This window comes from Trachypithecus francoisi, unplaced genomic scaffold (genome assembly GCF_009764315.1).
Source record: "Trachypithecus francoisi isolate TF-2019V2 unplaced genomic scaffold, Tfra_2.0 Lachesis_group16, whole genome shotgun sequence".
NCBI lineage: Eukaryota > Metazoa > Chordata > Mammalia > Primates > Cercopithecidae > Trachypithecus > Trachypithecus francoisi.
In genome coordinates this window covers 90,036,644-90,051,990 of record NW_022681461.1, presented here as the reverse complement: position 1 = coordinate 90,051,990, position 15,347 = coordinate 90,036,644, and the positions used below count along the sequence as shown (strand labels likewise).

General features: G+C 47.0%; 1 protein-coding gene across 1 annotated transcript in view; it reads right to left on the bottom strand.

Annotated features, from left to right (window-relative positions):
- FBXO10 (F-box protein 10) overlaps positions 1-15,347 on the bottom strand; it is a 68,399-nt gene that overhangs the window by 26,424 nt on the left and 26,628 nt on the right. The window contains exons 2-3 of the mRNA XM_033238065.1: positions 6,360-6,950; positions 1,268-2,101 (exon numbers count right to left, since the gene is read on the bottom strand). Of these exons, the coding sequence (XP_033093956.1) occupies positions 1,268-2,101; positions 6,360-6,950 (1,425 nt within the window). The remainder of the gene's footprint in view (positions 1-1,267; positions 2,102-6,359; positions 6,951-15,347) is intronic.

The following is a 15,347-nucleotide window of genomic DNA, read 5'->3' as shown; positions in this document are numbered from 1 at the left end:
TAGTCCACAGGACTTAAGGGGCAGAGCCAGAATTTAACTACAAAGCCATATTCTCAATAACTATGCAAGGAAGAATGCCTTCCTTGAGGGCTTCAACCAGATCCTTTCATCATGGTGCTCACGACAGCAAAGCTATCACCTTTCCCTTTTTATTTGGCCATTTTCTTTTATTCTGTGTACAGCAGTCTTGCATTATGCTTTCAAAGTAACATCACCTGAAATCCTCTTTGGAAGTGGGCTGAGGAAAACACAATTAAATTTAAATTAATTAAAATGCGATTGCTATGAACCATTTTAGAAGCCTGCAACACTCATGAGTGACCTTTGTACAATGTTCTTTAGTTTGAGTACTTCCGGCATGGGACCTCCAACAGCCAGTGAGAGGAGAAAAATAGGGATGCTTATTTCCATTTTACAGAAGTGAAGGTCATGTTTACAGTGAGTTAGTGGAGAGGTGAGACTCGAACCTAGGTGCTATGCCATGCTTTCTTCTGCATGGGCTGTCTTTCCCTTCGGAAGGCCTTCCTGTCATCAGCCATTTACAGGATTTGCAGATTGTCCTGTGGTGCCCTAAGTCCCAGCACATATAAGGTGCTGATTGCAGCAGTGGCTAGAAGGACTGTTCTTAGCATAAGGTCCAAATGTCTTACGGGGGATTCCAGGCCTGGGTAAAGTAGTTTTTACTCACCCCCAGCTTCATCCTTCAACCTACCCCCACTGCATGGTTGAATTCAACCTCACACCCAGGCCCTGGCACAGGATGTTCCTGCTGCTGGGACACCCTCACTCTCCACCCCTTCTCATCACATGTGTCCAATTTTCTCTGGACCTTCTACTCATTGTACCCAGCACACACATTTCCTCTGCTGGGAAGCCTTCTCAACAACCCTACTCCAGTTTGGAGTGAAGGCAGTAATCACATCTCCCTGAATTTTCTCTTATTCAGGCCAGAGACTTTGTTTCTCCTACTCCGACATGGGTGAGCTGCGTGACTTAGTGAAAACAGGCAGGAGACCCACATTTCTAGTCTCAATTCTGCCTAACTTGCTATGTGACCCTGAGTGAACCACGTTTTCTCTCTAGGCCTCTTTTTCTGTGAAATGAGAAAAACTGTTTCTGCCCTTTCCAAATCAGATGATGGACATGACGTCAAGTGTGTGTGAATAAGTTTAAAGAAAATTATTTTTAAAATGCAAAATAGCCCCATCAAACCCTTCCTACATATAGCCACAGGAGCCCCCTGACCAATCTAAAGTCATGACAGCACCTTGCTATTATGTATACACCGCACTGCGTAAGTCAGGTTCCGGAAGATGTTTCCTTCCATCTTGGCTCTGCCGTGGGAGCAGACGAAGACGCCTCCCTTCCCATCCCGGAAGAGGCACTTGCGGATGAGGCAGCCCTGCACAGAGTTGGCCAGCGCCATGGCCTCCTTGTCCTTCTGCAGCTCCTGCTGCAGTGAGTTCAGCACTAGGCAGCTGGGCAGCTGAATGGATGCTCCTGGTAGAGGTGGGCCCAGAAATGAGCCCCCCAATACAGGGCGTGGGCCCTGCACTTGATAGGATAGTCTGTACATCAGCTGGTCCTCATCTTCATCCTCACCGCTGGGACTCAGGCCTCCATCGCTGCTGTCTGGAGTCTGGGCCACCCTTTCACCATCACTACCCACTTCTGCCTCCTGTGAGCCAGCCTTGGAGCCTGGCTTTGGGGAGCTAGAGGCTGGGCTGGTAGGGCTCTGGCTGCCCTCGATAACAATGTCACAGGTCTTTGGGCTCCAGGCCTGGTCCCGGCTCTCTAGGTCCAGGGACATTAAAAAGTCAGAGTCCTCTGTGGGGAGAAAAGTGGGCGAGGACTTGATAAGCCCTAGTAGATACTTGTAGGCCCAGTTCTTATCTGCAGATGGGTGACCCTCAACAGTCACAGAGTTGTTTTCGCTGCCCACAAATTCACAGTTTTCCAGGACACACAGGGGCACATTGTGCAGGAAGATATGAGTGTTTTTGAAGGTACAGAACTTCACTTGGCAAGTACCCGGACCGTGGACCTGGATGTGCCCATTCTCAAAGTTGCAGTTGTCAAACTGGACATGACCTGATGTTGTCTGGGGAATGAAAAGAAGAAAATGGCTGTAAGAGGGATGAGATTTGTTTTGGACTCTAGCTGCCCTTTAAGGAGGGTAGAACATGGAAAGGCCATTTGTTCTGCTGATCATCTTCCCCTCCCCACTGGGGTCTGGACGTCAGCTGTTTCCAAAAGGAACTGGGGAGCTGCTCTGCATCAGAGAGGGAGGGAAACGGGAGCTGCCTGCACCTCCATCCTTCTAATCTCAAAGGAAGGGAGACAAGTAGATGATGGCAGAGAAGTTCACACTGTATCATGACTCCTCCTAAAACCTCAAGTCTCAAGCCATGCGCCAGGGCTGGGACAGGCAGTGAGAGAGGCCTGGCCACATGTGCTGGCAAAGAGTTCTGTATGGCAACTGATGCATGTGGTGCACAGCAAAATATGTCTCTAAAGAGAGGGGACAAAGTATACTGCCATCGCCAGGAAGCACTGAACAGTAGTTTAAAGCATGAGCTCTGCCACGTGTGGTGGCTCATGCCTGTAGTTCCAGCACGTTGGAAGGCCAAGATGGGCAGATCACTTGAGGTCAGGAGTTTGAGACCAGCCTGTCAACATGGTGAAACCTCATCTCCACTAAAAATACAAAAATTAGCTGGGCGTGGTGGCGTGCGCCTATAGTCCTAGCTACTTGGAAGGCTGAGGCACGAGAATAGCTTGAGCCTGAGAGGCAGAGGTTGCAGTGAGTCGAGATCGCGCCAGTGCACTCCAGCCTGGGTGACAGAGCGAGACTCAGTGTCAAAAAAAAAAAAAAAAAAAGCACGGGCTCTGGGGGTTGACTGCAAGTGTTATCTTGGACAAATGACTTCACCTCTTTAAGCCTCAGTTTCCTTGTCTGCAGCATGGAGCTCACTAGTTCACAAAGCACTATGCTAGGCACAAACTTGGCACTCAGTCAAAGTCAGTTATTATCATCTGGGGTCAGGGACACAAGGAGCAGAGTGTCCTCAAGAGTCTGGGGTGGAGACAGGGCAGTGCCAAACTCTCCTACCTAATTCATTTGGGCCCCTCGGCTCTCTGGGCCCGACTGAGAAGCAGTCTTGGTGAGGCCCATTCACTCTCTATTCCTGAAAAAGAACTGATTCTGGATTTCATACGTATTTCATCAGATGTATCTGAACCATCAAATGAGGGACTATCTCATGATTCTATTTAATAATCCAGACGTTTTTTGAACAATTTTTAAAATTCTCTAGCAGTGACCTTTGACAGATTGTCCCAGAATTTAAGCCCCCTTAACTTCTCTAAGTTCTTCCTTATGGCTGACCTAATTTTTCCTTGCTATTTAAATGCATTTTCTCTCTAAAGATAAAAGCCAGCTCTCTGGAGATGCAGAGCCACTGCTAAGGTTCTCCTTGGAAGTCACTGAAAACTGCTGTGAAATCGCCTTGGCCTTTGCATTTTTCAGGCAAGACCATCCCAGGCCCCCGTGCCTCCTTTAGCTGAAAAACAATCATGGACTGAATACTAACTAACGTATGTTATATGCTAAGCGCTAAGCCAGAGTGCAGGCTACGAACAAGTCTAATGCCAGGCCTCATCCCTTGAGGATCTATGGTTGTACTTCTGAGGGAGAAGTAGAGGCTGAAATCAAAATATTACTCTAAGAATAAATGTATTACAAAATGTGAAGGGTCTGGAACATTGTTTCTTTCTAGAAACAAATTCTCCTGGGCCTGCAGAGCAGCACCAGGGAAGTTCATCAGTTCTTCTGAAATACTCTAGGGCTAAAACGCAGGCTTTTAAGCTTTTAGGGAACATAGCATGATGTAATTTTATAAGCATTTAGATAAGAAGGCTTGCTGGGCGCGGTGGCTCAAGCCTGTAATCCCAGCACTTTGGGAGGCCGAGACGGGCGGATCACAAGGTCAGGAGATCGAGACCATCCTGGCTAATACGGTGAAACCCCGTCTCTACTAAAGAATACAAAAAACTAGCCGGGCGACGAGGCGGGCGCCTGTAGTCCCAGCTACTTGGGAGGCGGAGGCAGGAGAATGGGGTAAACCTGGGAGGCGGAGCTTGCAGTGAGCTGAGATCCGGCCACCGCACTCCAGCCTGGGCCAGCCTGGGCGACAGAGCCAGACTCCGTCTCACAAAAAAAAAAAAAAAAAAAAGAAGGCCTGAACTTGGGATCTAACTTCCCTAATTACCCACTTGAGAAAGTTACTTACCATCTCTGACCTTCAGTAGCCCTCATTTGCAAAATAGGGATACCACATCTACTTCATCTACACAAATGTTTGCTGTGGGGGTCCAATGAGGTGACAGATGGAAAGTCACCTAGATTATGAATAGGCTTTGGATCTTACTAAGTCTGAGACCTTGATATGGCACTTAATCTTGCTGAGCCTCTGTTTCCTCATCTATAAAATCAGATGACATTACCTATCTCATAGACATGTGGAGAGGAACCCATGAGATAATGGCTATAAGGCATATGGCATGCATATGACATATGTCTGTTATAAATGACCAGTGGTATAAGGATCATTACAAACATGAGAGACAATTGTTATTGGTAATAATGACAATATACTAAAAAAATCTTATATATATATACACACATATATATATATAGTTTTTTTTTTTTGAGACAGAGTCTTGCTCTGTCGCCCAGGCTGGAGTGCAGTGGCCGGATCTCAGCTCACTGCAAGCTCTGCCTCCCGGGTTCACGCCATTCTCCTGCCTCAACCTCCAGAGTAGCTGGGACTACAGGTGCCTGCCACCTCGCCAGGCTAATTTTTTTTTGTATTTCTAGTAGAGACGGGTTTCACTGTGTTAGCCAGGATGGTCTTGATCTCCTGACCTCGTGATTCGCCCATCTCGGCCTCCCATAGTGTTGGGATTACAGGCTTGAGCCACCGCGCCCGGCCCTGTTTTTTTTTTGAGACGAAGTCTCACTCTTGTCCCCCCAGGCTGGAGTGTGATGGCAGGATCTCAGCTCACTGTTACCGCCGCCTCCAGGGTTCAAGCGATTCTCCTGCCTCAGTGTCCTGAGTAGCTGGGATTACAGGTGCCTGCCACCATGCCCCGCTATTGTATTTTTAGTAGAGACGGAGTTTCACCATGTTGGTCTCAAACTCCTGACCTCAGGTGATCCGCCTGCCTTCGCCTCCCAAAGTGCTGAGATTACAGGTGTGAGCCACTGCGCCCGGCCAAAAATCTTTTATTTTATTTTATTTTTTTTTGAGACGGAGTCTTGCTCTGTCGCCCAGGCTGGAGTGCAGTGGCCGGATCTCAGCTCACTGCAAGCCCCGCCTCCCGGGTTCACGCCATTCTCCTGCCTCAGCCTCCCGAGTAGCTGGGACTACAGGCGCCCGCCACCTCGCCCGGCTATTTTTTTGTATTTTTTTTTTAGTAGAGACGGGGTTTCACCGTGTTAGCCAGGATGGTCTCAATCTCCTGACCTCATGATCCACCCGTCTTGGCCTTCCAAAGTGCTGGGTGGCTTCAGCCACCGCGCCCGGCCCAAAAATCTTTTATTTTTTATGAGCAGGCAGGAAAGCAATGTAATTTTTATTGACTGCCTACATAATCCAAGTTTCTAGGCAATGCATAAGCTATAGACTGTTCTGCCAGGAACTACCAACACCTGGATACCTGCTTTACTTTGAACCATCTTCTGGCTCTGCGTTCACGGATGGAATGTGTTGGACAAATATTTCCTGACCTTCTCACCATCGCCCTTGAGAATTAGCAAATCATGGTAAAAGCCTGCCCTCCCTTGATCCCATACAGGGTGTGGGGTTCATGTGCTGAAGGTGACTAGTCCTGTATAGCCTTTTTCCTCTGTGGCTCTCGCTCGGGCCTGCCTCCATGAGCAGCTAATGTGCTCTCTGCTTCCTGTCACCAAGTGGCATGCTCCCAGAACCCGGTTTTCCCGCCTAGCTGCTCCACTGGTGGCTCCAGTTGGTCCAGCTGGAAAGGGAAGAGGTGCAAAAGAATTTTGGTTCCAAGCGCAAGCCATTTTTAAATACAGCTTTACCAGGAATAAAGCAGAAGGGGGATTTAGTAGAAGGCCACTGGGATATCCCACAAAATTGAAGGAAGAACTGTAGATTCTAAGCTCTACTGATCACTGTGCCTGTTTCTCAACTGGTTCAGCACTCAGAGGAGTATGAGTATAATAATAACTCTTAACTTTCAATTCCAACCAAAAAAGGGATGAAAAACCCAGAAAAGAGGCCAAGCCCCTGGGGTCAGGACTAGAAAGGCCGTCTATTGATGTGGACACCCACCTTATACATGATGGGTGAGAACCAGGCTGGCATGAAGACAAGGTTGCACAGGCGTGTGGTTGAGCAGTGCTGATCAATGCTGGCCAGCAGGGCCACTTCACCCAACTTCCCCTGCCCTACAATCTCCACGGGCACCTTCAGGATGATTTCACCTTGCTCTTCGTACACACCTGGGAAGAGCACAATTCGGTCATACAGGCTGGCCATGGCCAAGGCACTGCCCAGGCTGTCAAACTCATGGCCTGGCCCAACACTCAGGGTACGTCGTTCCCTCCTCCGGCGGAATAGAGAAAAGCAGACGGAAGACTCCAAGTCCAAGGCATTCTTGGTCCATGTCTTGGAGGCAAGGTAATGCTGCTTGAAGGCTTCTCTCCAAGACTCAGGCTCCACATCTGGCTGGTTGGGCCAATTGGGATGGCGGCACTCGGTGCAACCCAGACACAGCTGCCGCCAGCGGGTGCTGTCGAGACTGAGGATCAGTTCATACCAGGCCCTGCATACCAGGCTGCAGCGGCCCAGGTCGGGAAGGTGTAAGTAGGCTAAGATCATGCGCCATAGCTCCAAGGGCAGGCCACCAGCCTCCATGGTCACCTAGGAGACAGACACAAAACAAAAGAGATCTCTGTCTACCCTACTTACCAGTCCCCCTTTAAATTTTTTTTTTTCAGATGGAGTTTCACTCTTGTTGCCCAGGCTAGAGTGTAAGTGGCGCGATCTCGACCTCGCCACAACCTCCGCCTCCCAGATTCAAGCAGTTCTCCTGCCTCAGCCTCCCAAGTAGCTGGGGTTACAGGCATGCACTACCACACCTGGGTAATTTTGTATTTTTAGTAGAGACCAGGTTTCTCCATGTTGGTTAGGCTGGTCTCAAACTCCCAACCTCAGGTGATCTGCCCGGCTTGGCTTCCCAAAGTGCTGGGATTACAAGTGTGAGGCACCGCACCCTGCCTCCAGTCCCTTTCTTAAAATACCCCCTGCCATCTCCTGAGCCCAAGGGTGAGCAAATAAACAAGGCCCAGCCAGTCAGAGGACCCATCCTTTCAATGTGAATTCTACTCTAGATTTTTCTACCAGGAATTAGCAAGGAAAACTCTCTTTTCTCTATGGTCAGATGTTATAAGGATATGACTCCAGAACTGCCAGGTTCACCACCATGTGGAGGAAACCTTGTGGTATAAAAGCCAAACAGAAATACGACACTTTAAAAAGAGGAAGAAAACAAGGTAAGCACGTGTGTGTGTGTGTGTGTGTCCTGATAGTACCGATTCCAGATTCTTAAAGATGTCTTAGAATCTATAGTTCTTCCTTCAATTTTGTAGGATATCCCAGTGGCCTTCTACTAAATCCCCCTTTTGCTCAAGCTGGTTTGATGTGGGTTTCTTTGACTTGCAACTAGAAGAGTCTGGACTCCTAAGAGGGAACTTACCTTTGGCTGTTAGGCTCCTAGAGCTCTGGATCCCCTACACTCTCAGGGAAGAGACCTCTATCTCTTCATACTATTAGGAAAGAACTGAGGCAGTGACGGTCCATCTGTCTGTCTCTGCTCATTCCCAGATCAAGTAATTACTGTTTCCCCATGTGGGGCAGCCCCAGGAAAGACTACTGCTGAGTCAGATGCTGTGGGTTTTGGTCCTGGCTCTGCCATTGGTTATCCTGAGCAGTTAATTGGTTATTCTGAACCCCTATGGGCTGGCTGCCCAGCCATCTACCTATTGCTTTTTCTGGAAAATCTTATTCTCCCCTACCAGTGATTTGTATCACATGATTATAGAGGTAAGGTTCCCAGCAGATGTGTGTGTAGAACAAAGGATCCCCGACCCCTTGACTGCTACTGATTGGACTCTGGATGGTTTTAAAGGGGCCATCGAGACCTTTCCCAGGAGAACAGGAGTTGCAATTCTAGAATCAGGCTGGCCTTATTCCTGAATGGTGGGGAATGAGTGGCCTCTTTCCTAAGCTATAAACTCAGGAATAGCCTCTGGTGATCATTTTCCCCAGGCTGGGGCAAAGGAGGAGACAAGACAAAAGAAGCTGATCTACATTGAGAGAAGAATAAATTAGAGACACAGAAAAAAGCAGAGAAAAGGGCAGAAGCAAGGGGCGTCCGGTTTTCTACAGCACTGCAGGTCATGGCTCCAGTCTATTCTCAAAGCTCAGCTTTATCCTTGCCCTTTGAATGCCATCAGATATCCCTGATGATGTCAGCTGGCTTCATTTACTTGTTTTTATACCTAGTTCAAGGTCTCTCATTTATGAGTGTCAATTTTCCCACTTAAAAAACAAGGGGACCGAGTAGATGACCTAGAGCAACTTCCAAGTCTGAAACCCAAGTCCCTAGACAACTAGAAAGTAGGACTATGAGCGGACATGGTGGCTCACGCCTATAATCCCAGCACTTTGGGAGGCCAAGGTGGGTGGATTACCTGAGGTCAGGAGTTCCAGACCAGCCTGGCCAACGTGGTGAAAACTCGTCTCTACTAAAAAATACAAAAATTTGGCTGGGTGCAGTGGTTCGTGCCTGTAATCCCAGCACTTTGGGATGCCAAGGCAGGTGGATCACCTGAGATCAGGAGTTCGAGACCAGCCTGGCCAATACAGTGAAACCCTGCCTCTACCAAAAATACAAAAAAATTAGCCAGGCTTCGGGGTGTGCGCCTATAGTCCCAGCAACTCAGGAGGCTGAGAGAGGAGAATTGCCTGAACCCGGGAGGTGGAGGTTGCAGTGAGCCAAGATCGTGCCACTACACTCCAGCCTGGGCGACACAGCAGGACTCTGTCTCAAAACAAAACAAAACAAAACAAAAATTAGCCGGGCGTGGTCGCGGCCACCTGTAATCCCAGCTACTTGGGAGGCTGAGGCAGGAGAATCGTTTGGACCTGGGAGGTAGAGGTTGCAGTGAGCCAAGATTGCCTCACTACACTCCAGCCTGGGTGACAGAGTGAGACTCCATTTCATAAACAAATAAATAAATAAAGTAGGACTAGAAACAACTGACCTTCATCAAATTGTTGACCTCTCTAGGGCCTTGGGTATCCTCTCAATTTTATGAAAATGCTAATCATACTTGTCAGTTATCGAAGCCCCAAGAAGGCTAGGAGCACAAATGTATGACTGTCTGGAAGAAATGTTGAACTTCCTCAAGACAGGTGTGGCTTTAATTCTGCAGATTCATACTGGAGCCCAGGTGAGTAGGTTCTTCTCTAATGATCACCAGCGAGACTTTACTAAGAGAAAAGTTGGCATCTGCCACTCCCCAAGATGGACACCAGTTTATTTATGGCAGCTTCTACGACACTGATGTTTCCTGTTCTTCATTTATTTCTTTAGTTATACATTCTCGGGCTTTTTTTTTTTTTTTTTTTTTGGAGACAGAGTCTCGCTGTATCACCCAGGCCGGAGTGCAGTGGCACGATCTCGGCTCACTGCAACCTCTGTCTCCCAGGTTCAAGTGATTCTCCTGCCTCAGCCTCCTGAGTAGCTGTTGCTGGGATTACAGGTGCGCACCACCATGCCCAGCTAATTTGTTTGTATTGTTAGTAAAGACGGGGTTTTACCATGTTGGTTAGGCTGGTGTTGAACTCCTAACCTTGTGATCTGCCCATCTTGGCCTCCCAAAGTGCTGGGATTACAGACATGAGCCATGACGCCTGGCCTCTCAGGCTTTTTAAGAGAAAATTGTTCTTCTACTCATTCTCTATCCACTTTGTAGCTGAGCAATCACATCCATTCCCTTGGCTTCAACTACCACTGGAAATGCATGACTACAAAATCCAAATGTCTAGCCCCAATCATCTTTCAAGCTCCACACGTGAATATCCAATTCTCTTTTGGACATTTCTACCTGGATGTTCCATAGATACCAAAAACTGAACATCATATCCAAAATGGAATCCTCACTTCCACTTCAGGCCATGACAGAATAACTAAAACTGGATAATCCCTTCCTGCCATAAACAACTACAAAGCTGGACAAAATATATGAGGCAAGTGAATATGTGTTTTCAGGCACTGAGCAGCAAGCTGCTCAAGACTGTGATTTTTGGCCGGGTGCGGTGGCTCACACCTGTAATCTCAGCACTTTGGGAGGCCGAGGTATGTGGATCACTTGAGGTCAAGAGTTCAAGAACAGCCTCACCAACAATATGGTGAAACCCTGTCTCTGCTAAAAATACAAAATTAGCTGGGCGTGGTGGTGCACACTTGTAATCCCAGCTACTTGGGAGGCTGAGGCAGAAGAATCACTTGAACCTGGGAGGCGGAGGTTGCAGTGAGCTGAGATCACACCATCGCACTCCAGCCTGGACAACAAGAGCGAAACTTCATCTCAAAAAAAAAAAAGACTGATTTTTGAAAGAAAGGAAACATACGAGGTGAGTGCCAAGAACATCCTGGCGTTCGTTCTGAGGCACTTTCTTACTATGGTGTAAAGAGATGGAGCCCAAGCAGAGTGGCAGTCCCACCAGGAAGGCAGATTTGAGTTCTGCGCTGCTGAAGAGGCTTGCATTTGTGAGGTGAGATACCAGAATACAGTGAATGGCACAGAGGGGGTGGGGTAGGAGGGGCAGTTCCTAGGCTGAAGGTTGGGCTACACATGTTCAAGGCAAGACTTCATCGGATGTAGTAGGGATCACCTGCTATGAAAATTATTCTAATTTTCCACTTAACTTCTGTGTTTAATTTTGTTCATTCACTCATCCGACAGACATCTATTAAGCCTTATTATGTAACAGGTCCTAAGAGAAAATATTAATAAATTGGTATTAAGACATGGTCTCTGTGCTCAAGTTGCTGACAGTTTAATAAGAGGGGAGAAGACATAGTGAAAGACAAAACAAAACAAAGTTGGCAAAAGACCTTCACTAATAGGTTGAAAAATCATGGAGTAACTCCTAGAGAAGTCTTTCTTTCTTTTTTTTTTTGGATGCAGTGGCCATGATCTTTGCTCACTGCGGCCTCTGCCTCCCAGGTTCAAGCAATTCTCATGCCTCAGCCTCCCAAGTAGCTGGGACTACAGGTGCATGCCACCATGCCTGGCTAATTTTTGTATTTTTAGTAGAGACAGGGTTTCACCATATTGGCCACGCTGGTCTCAAACTTCTGACCTCAAGTGATCCGCCCGCCTTGGCCTCCCAAAGTGCTGGGATTACAGATGTGAGCCACCAAGTCTGGCCTTAGAATCACTTTAGAAAAGTGTTTCAGTTTCTTCTACAGTTAAATGCAAACCCATCCTATGACCCAGGAATTCCACTCCTAGTTATTTATACAAGATAAATGAAAATAGGTGTTTACAAAGACTTAGGCAAGAATGTTTACAGCAGCTGTATTCATAATAGTAAAACAAACAAACAAACTGGAAACAACCCAAATGTCCATCAACAGAAAGGTGGATTAACAAGTTCTGGTGTATTTGTACTACCGGGTACTATTCAGCAATAAAAAGGGATAAACCATTGATGTAGACAAGAATATGTATGAACCTCAAAAATAATACACTGGGGCTGGACATAGTGGCAGACGCCTGTAATGCCAGCACTTTGGGAGGTCCAGGTAGGTGGACTACTTGAGTTCGGGAGTTTGAGACCAGCTTAAGTAATATGCTGAGACCCCCATCTCTAAAAACAAAACAAAACAAAAAACAAAAAATTAGCTGAGTGTGGTGACGCACACCTGTAGTTCCAGCTACTAGGGTGCTTGAGGTGGGAGGATCACTTAAGCCCAGGAAATCAAGGCTGCAGTGAAACAGGATTGAGCCACTGCACTTAAGCTTGGGTGACAGAGCAAGCCACTTATCTCAAAAAACAAAACAAAACAAACAAAAAAGACAAAACTAGCCTTGGTGATAAAAATCAAAATAGCGCTTAGGCCAGGCACAGTGGCTCACCCCTGTAATGCCAGCACTTTGGGAAGCTGAGGTGGGAGGACAGCTTGAGTCCAGTTTGAGATCAGCCTGGACAACATAGCAAGACTCTGTCTCTACAAAAAAGTTAAAAACTTTTTGCCAGGCATGGTGGTGTGCACCTGTAGTCCCAGCTACTCAGGAGGCTGAGGTGGGAGAATCCCTTGAGTCTAGGAGTTTGAGGTTACAATAAGCTGATGGTGTCTCTGCACTCCAGCCTGGGCGACAGCAAAACCCTGTCTCAAAAAACAAACACAACCCAACAGTGCTTGCCAGCAAGGTGGAGATTAACTGGAAGGGATTACAAGGGAACTTTAGGGTGAAGGAAATGTTTTATATCTTGACTGGTGTGTTAGTTATATGGGTGCATACACCAAAAAACCCTCACTGGAGGTTGGGTGCGGTGGCTCATGCCTATAATCCCAGCACTTTGGGAGGCCAAGGCGAGTGGATCACCTGAGGTCATGAGTTTGAGACCAGCCTGGCCAACATGGTGATACCCCGTTTCTACTAAAAACACAAAAATTATCCAGGCGTGATGGTGTGTGCCTGTAATCCCAGCTACTTGGTAGGCTGAGGCAGGACAATCACTTGAACCTGGGAGGCAGAGGTTGCAGTGAGCCAAGACTGTGCCACTGCACTCCCTGGGTGACAGAGCGAGACTCCATCTCAAAAAATAAAAAATAGAAACCTCACTGGATTGTATGCTTCAGCTCTGTGCATATCATTGCATGTAAACATCATCTCCATTTTTTAAATAGTATATATTATCATCTCTCCCCAACCCTGCTCCACCACCTGTACTGTATTCCTGGGTTAGTAACACCATCATTTTCCACCTAGCTGCCCAAGACAGAACTAGAGAAACCTCCTTGATTTCTTTTCTCCCTCCTTCCCTCCCTCTCTACCCAATATTCTCTGAAGTCCTGTGTTTCTGCCTCCTTAAGCAATCTCTCCTATCAATACTTTCTTCACTATCCTCCCTGTCCCTGAATTACTTCTTTGGTTTGGATTACTATGACAGATTCTTCTTCTTTTTTTTTTTTTTGAGACGGAGTCTCCCTCTGTTGCCCAGGCTGGAGTGCAGTGGTGCCATCTTGGCTCACTGCAACCTCTGCCTCCTGGATTCAAGCGATTCTCCTGGGTAGCTGGGACTACAGGCACGTGCCACCATGCCTGGTTCATTTTTTGTATTTTTAGTAGAGATGGGGTTTCACCGTATTAGCCAGGATGGTCTCAATCTCCTGACCTCATGATCTGCCCACCTAGGTCTCCCAAAGTGCTGATGTTACAGGTGTGAGCCACCACACCCAGGGATCTTTCTAAAATACAAATCTGATCTTGTCACTTGTTGGCTTAAAATTCCTCAGTGGTTCCCTATGGAGTCCTGGGTCAAGCCTAGTACAGAAGATCAGTTGTGAGCTTGTCTCTTTCTCTAGCCTCATCTCTGACACTGCTCCCAACCTACCCTCGCCTTCCCAATATTACCTTTCAGAGGACCTTTCTTTATCCTCTCCCCTCAGAAATTAAGTGCCTCCCCTGGGCTTGTATAGCACCCGGAGAATAGCTCTAGCCAACATTTTAAACATGTGAAACAAAACACAGATCACACAAAGCAAATGTGAGTTTACAGAATCATTTTACAAGGCAAGTATCCTGTTCACCACCACCTGGATCAAACACAAAATGTTGCCAGCGCCCTAAAAGCCTCTCTGTGTCCCCCCATTCCAACCCTTCCTCAAAAAGTAAGTTCAGTCTTGATTTGTGTAGAATTCACATCTGAGCATTTCTTTATGGTTTTATCACCTCAGTATGCATCTTTAGAGGCCACAGTTTTTAGTTTTGTCCTTAAGTTTGTGGATTTTTTTTTTTTTTTTTTTTTTTTTTTGAGAAGGAGTCTTGCTTTGTCGCCCAGGCTGGAGTGCAGTGGCAGGATCTTGGCTCACTGCAAGCTCCGCCTCCCGGGTTCACACCATTCTCCTGCCTCAGCCTCCCGAGTAGCTGGGACTACAGGCGCCCACCACCACGCCCGGCTAATTTTTTCACATTTTTAGTAGAGACGGGGTTTCACCGTTTGTTAGCCAGCATGGTCTCGATCTCCTGACCTCGTAATGTGCCCACCTCAGCCTCCCAAACTGCTGGGATTACAGGCGTGAGCCACCGCGCCTGGCCAAGTTTGTGGCTTTGATAGGTCTTTTGATTCTCATTTCATCTGCCGGTTCCCCTCTATCTTTTCTTTACAATTTATTTGTTGAAAACCCTGACTCATCTGACCAGAGTTTCTCATGGTCTGAATTTTGCTGACAGTACGCATTACTTGAAGGAGAGTTCACTTGTTCCTGTCACCTGCACTTCCTGCATGCTGGCAGCTGGATCCAGAGGCTTGCTCAAACTCAGGCTCAACCCCTTTAACAACACTACAAGTGGCACTGCACTTTTTTATTAGGAGCCACATTTCTGGTTGTCTCTTTTTTGATGTTAGTAGCCAGTGGTGCTCAATGCCTCTATCCAGCAATTCACTGGTGGTAACGAAATGTTAATACTCTTAATTCACCAAAGAACACCAAAAACAGTACAAAACAAAACAAAAACCAAGCCCAATCAAAACTCATTTGGCTTTGATTAGCTGAAATAATTTTATAAGGAGATTTTATAATTCTATTCATCCACTATTTGGTTATCCAGTGGCACAGTACATACAGGAAGAGCCAGCTTGATGCTTTCCTTTTATTTCTCAGTTTTCTTCTTTTGTTTTGTTTCAGTTTTTTGGTTTTTTTTTTTTTGAGACAGAGTGTCACTCTGTTGCCCAGGCTGGAGTGCAGAGGCATGATCTTTGCTCACTGCAACCTCCATCTCCCAGGTTCAAGTGATTGTCCCACCTCAGCCTCCTGAGTAGCTGGTATTACAGGCACCTGCCACAATGCACGGGTAATTTTTGTATTTTTAGTAGAGACGGGGTTTCATTGTGTGTTGGCCAGGCTGGTCTCAAACTCCTGACCTTAAGTGATCGGCCCGGCTCAGCCTCCTAAAGTGCTGGGATTACAGGCATAAGCCACTGTGCCCAGCTTCTTTTTTTTTTTTTTTTTTTTTT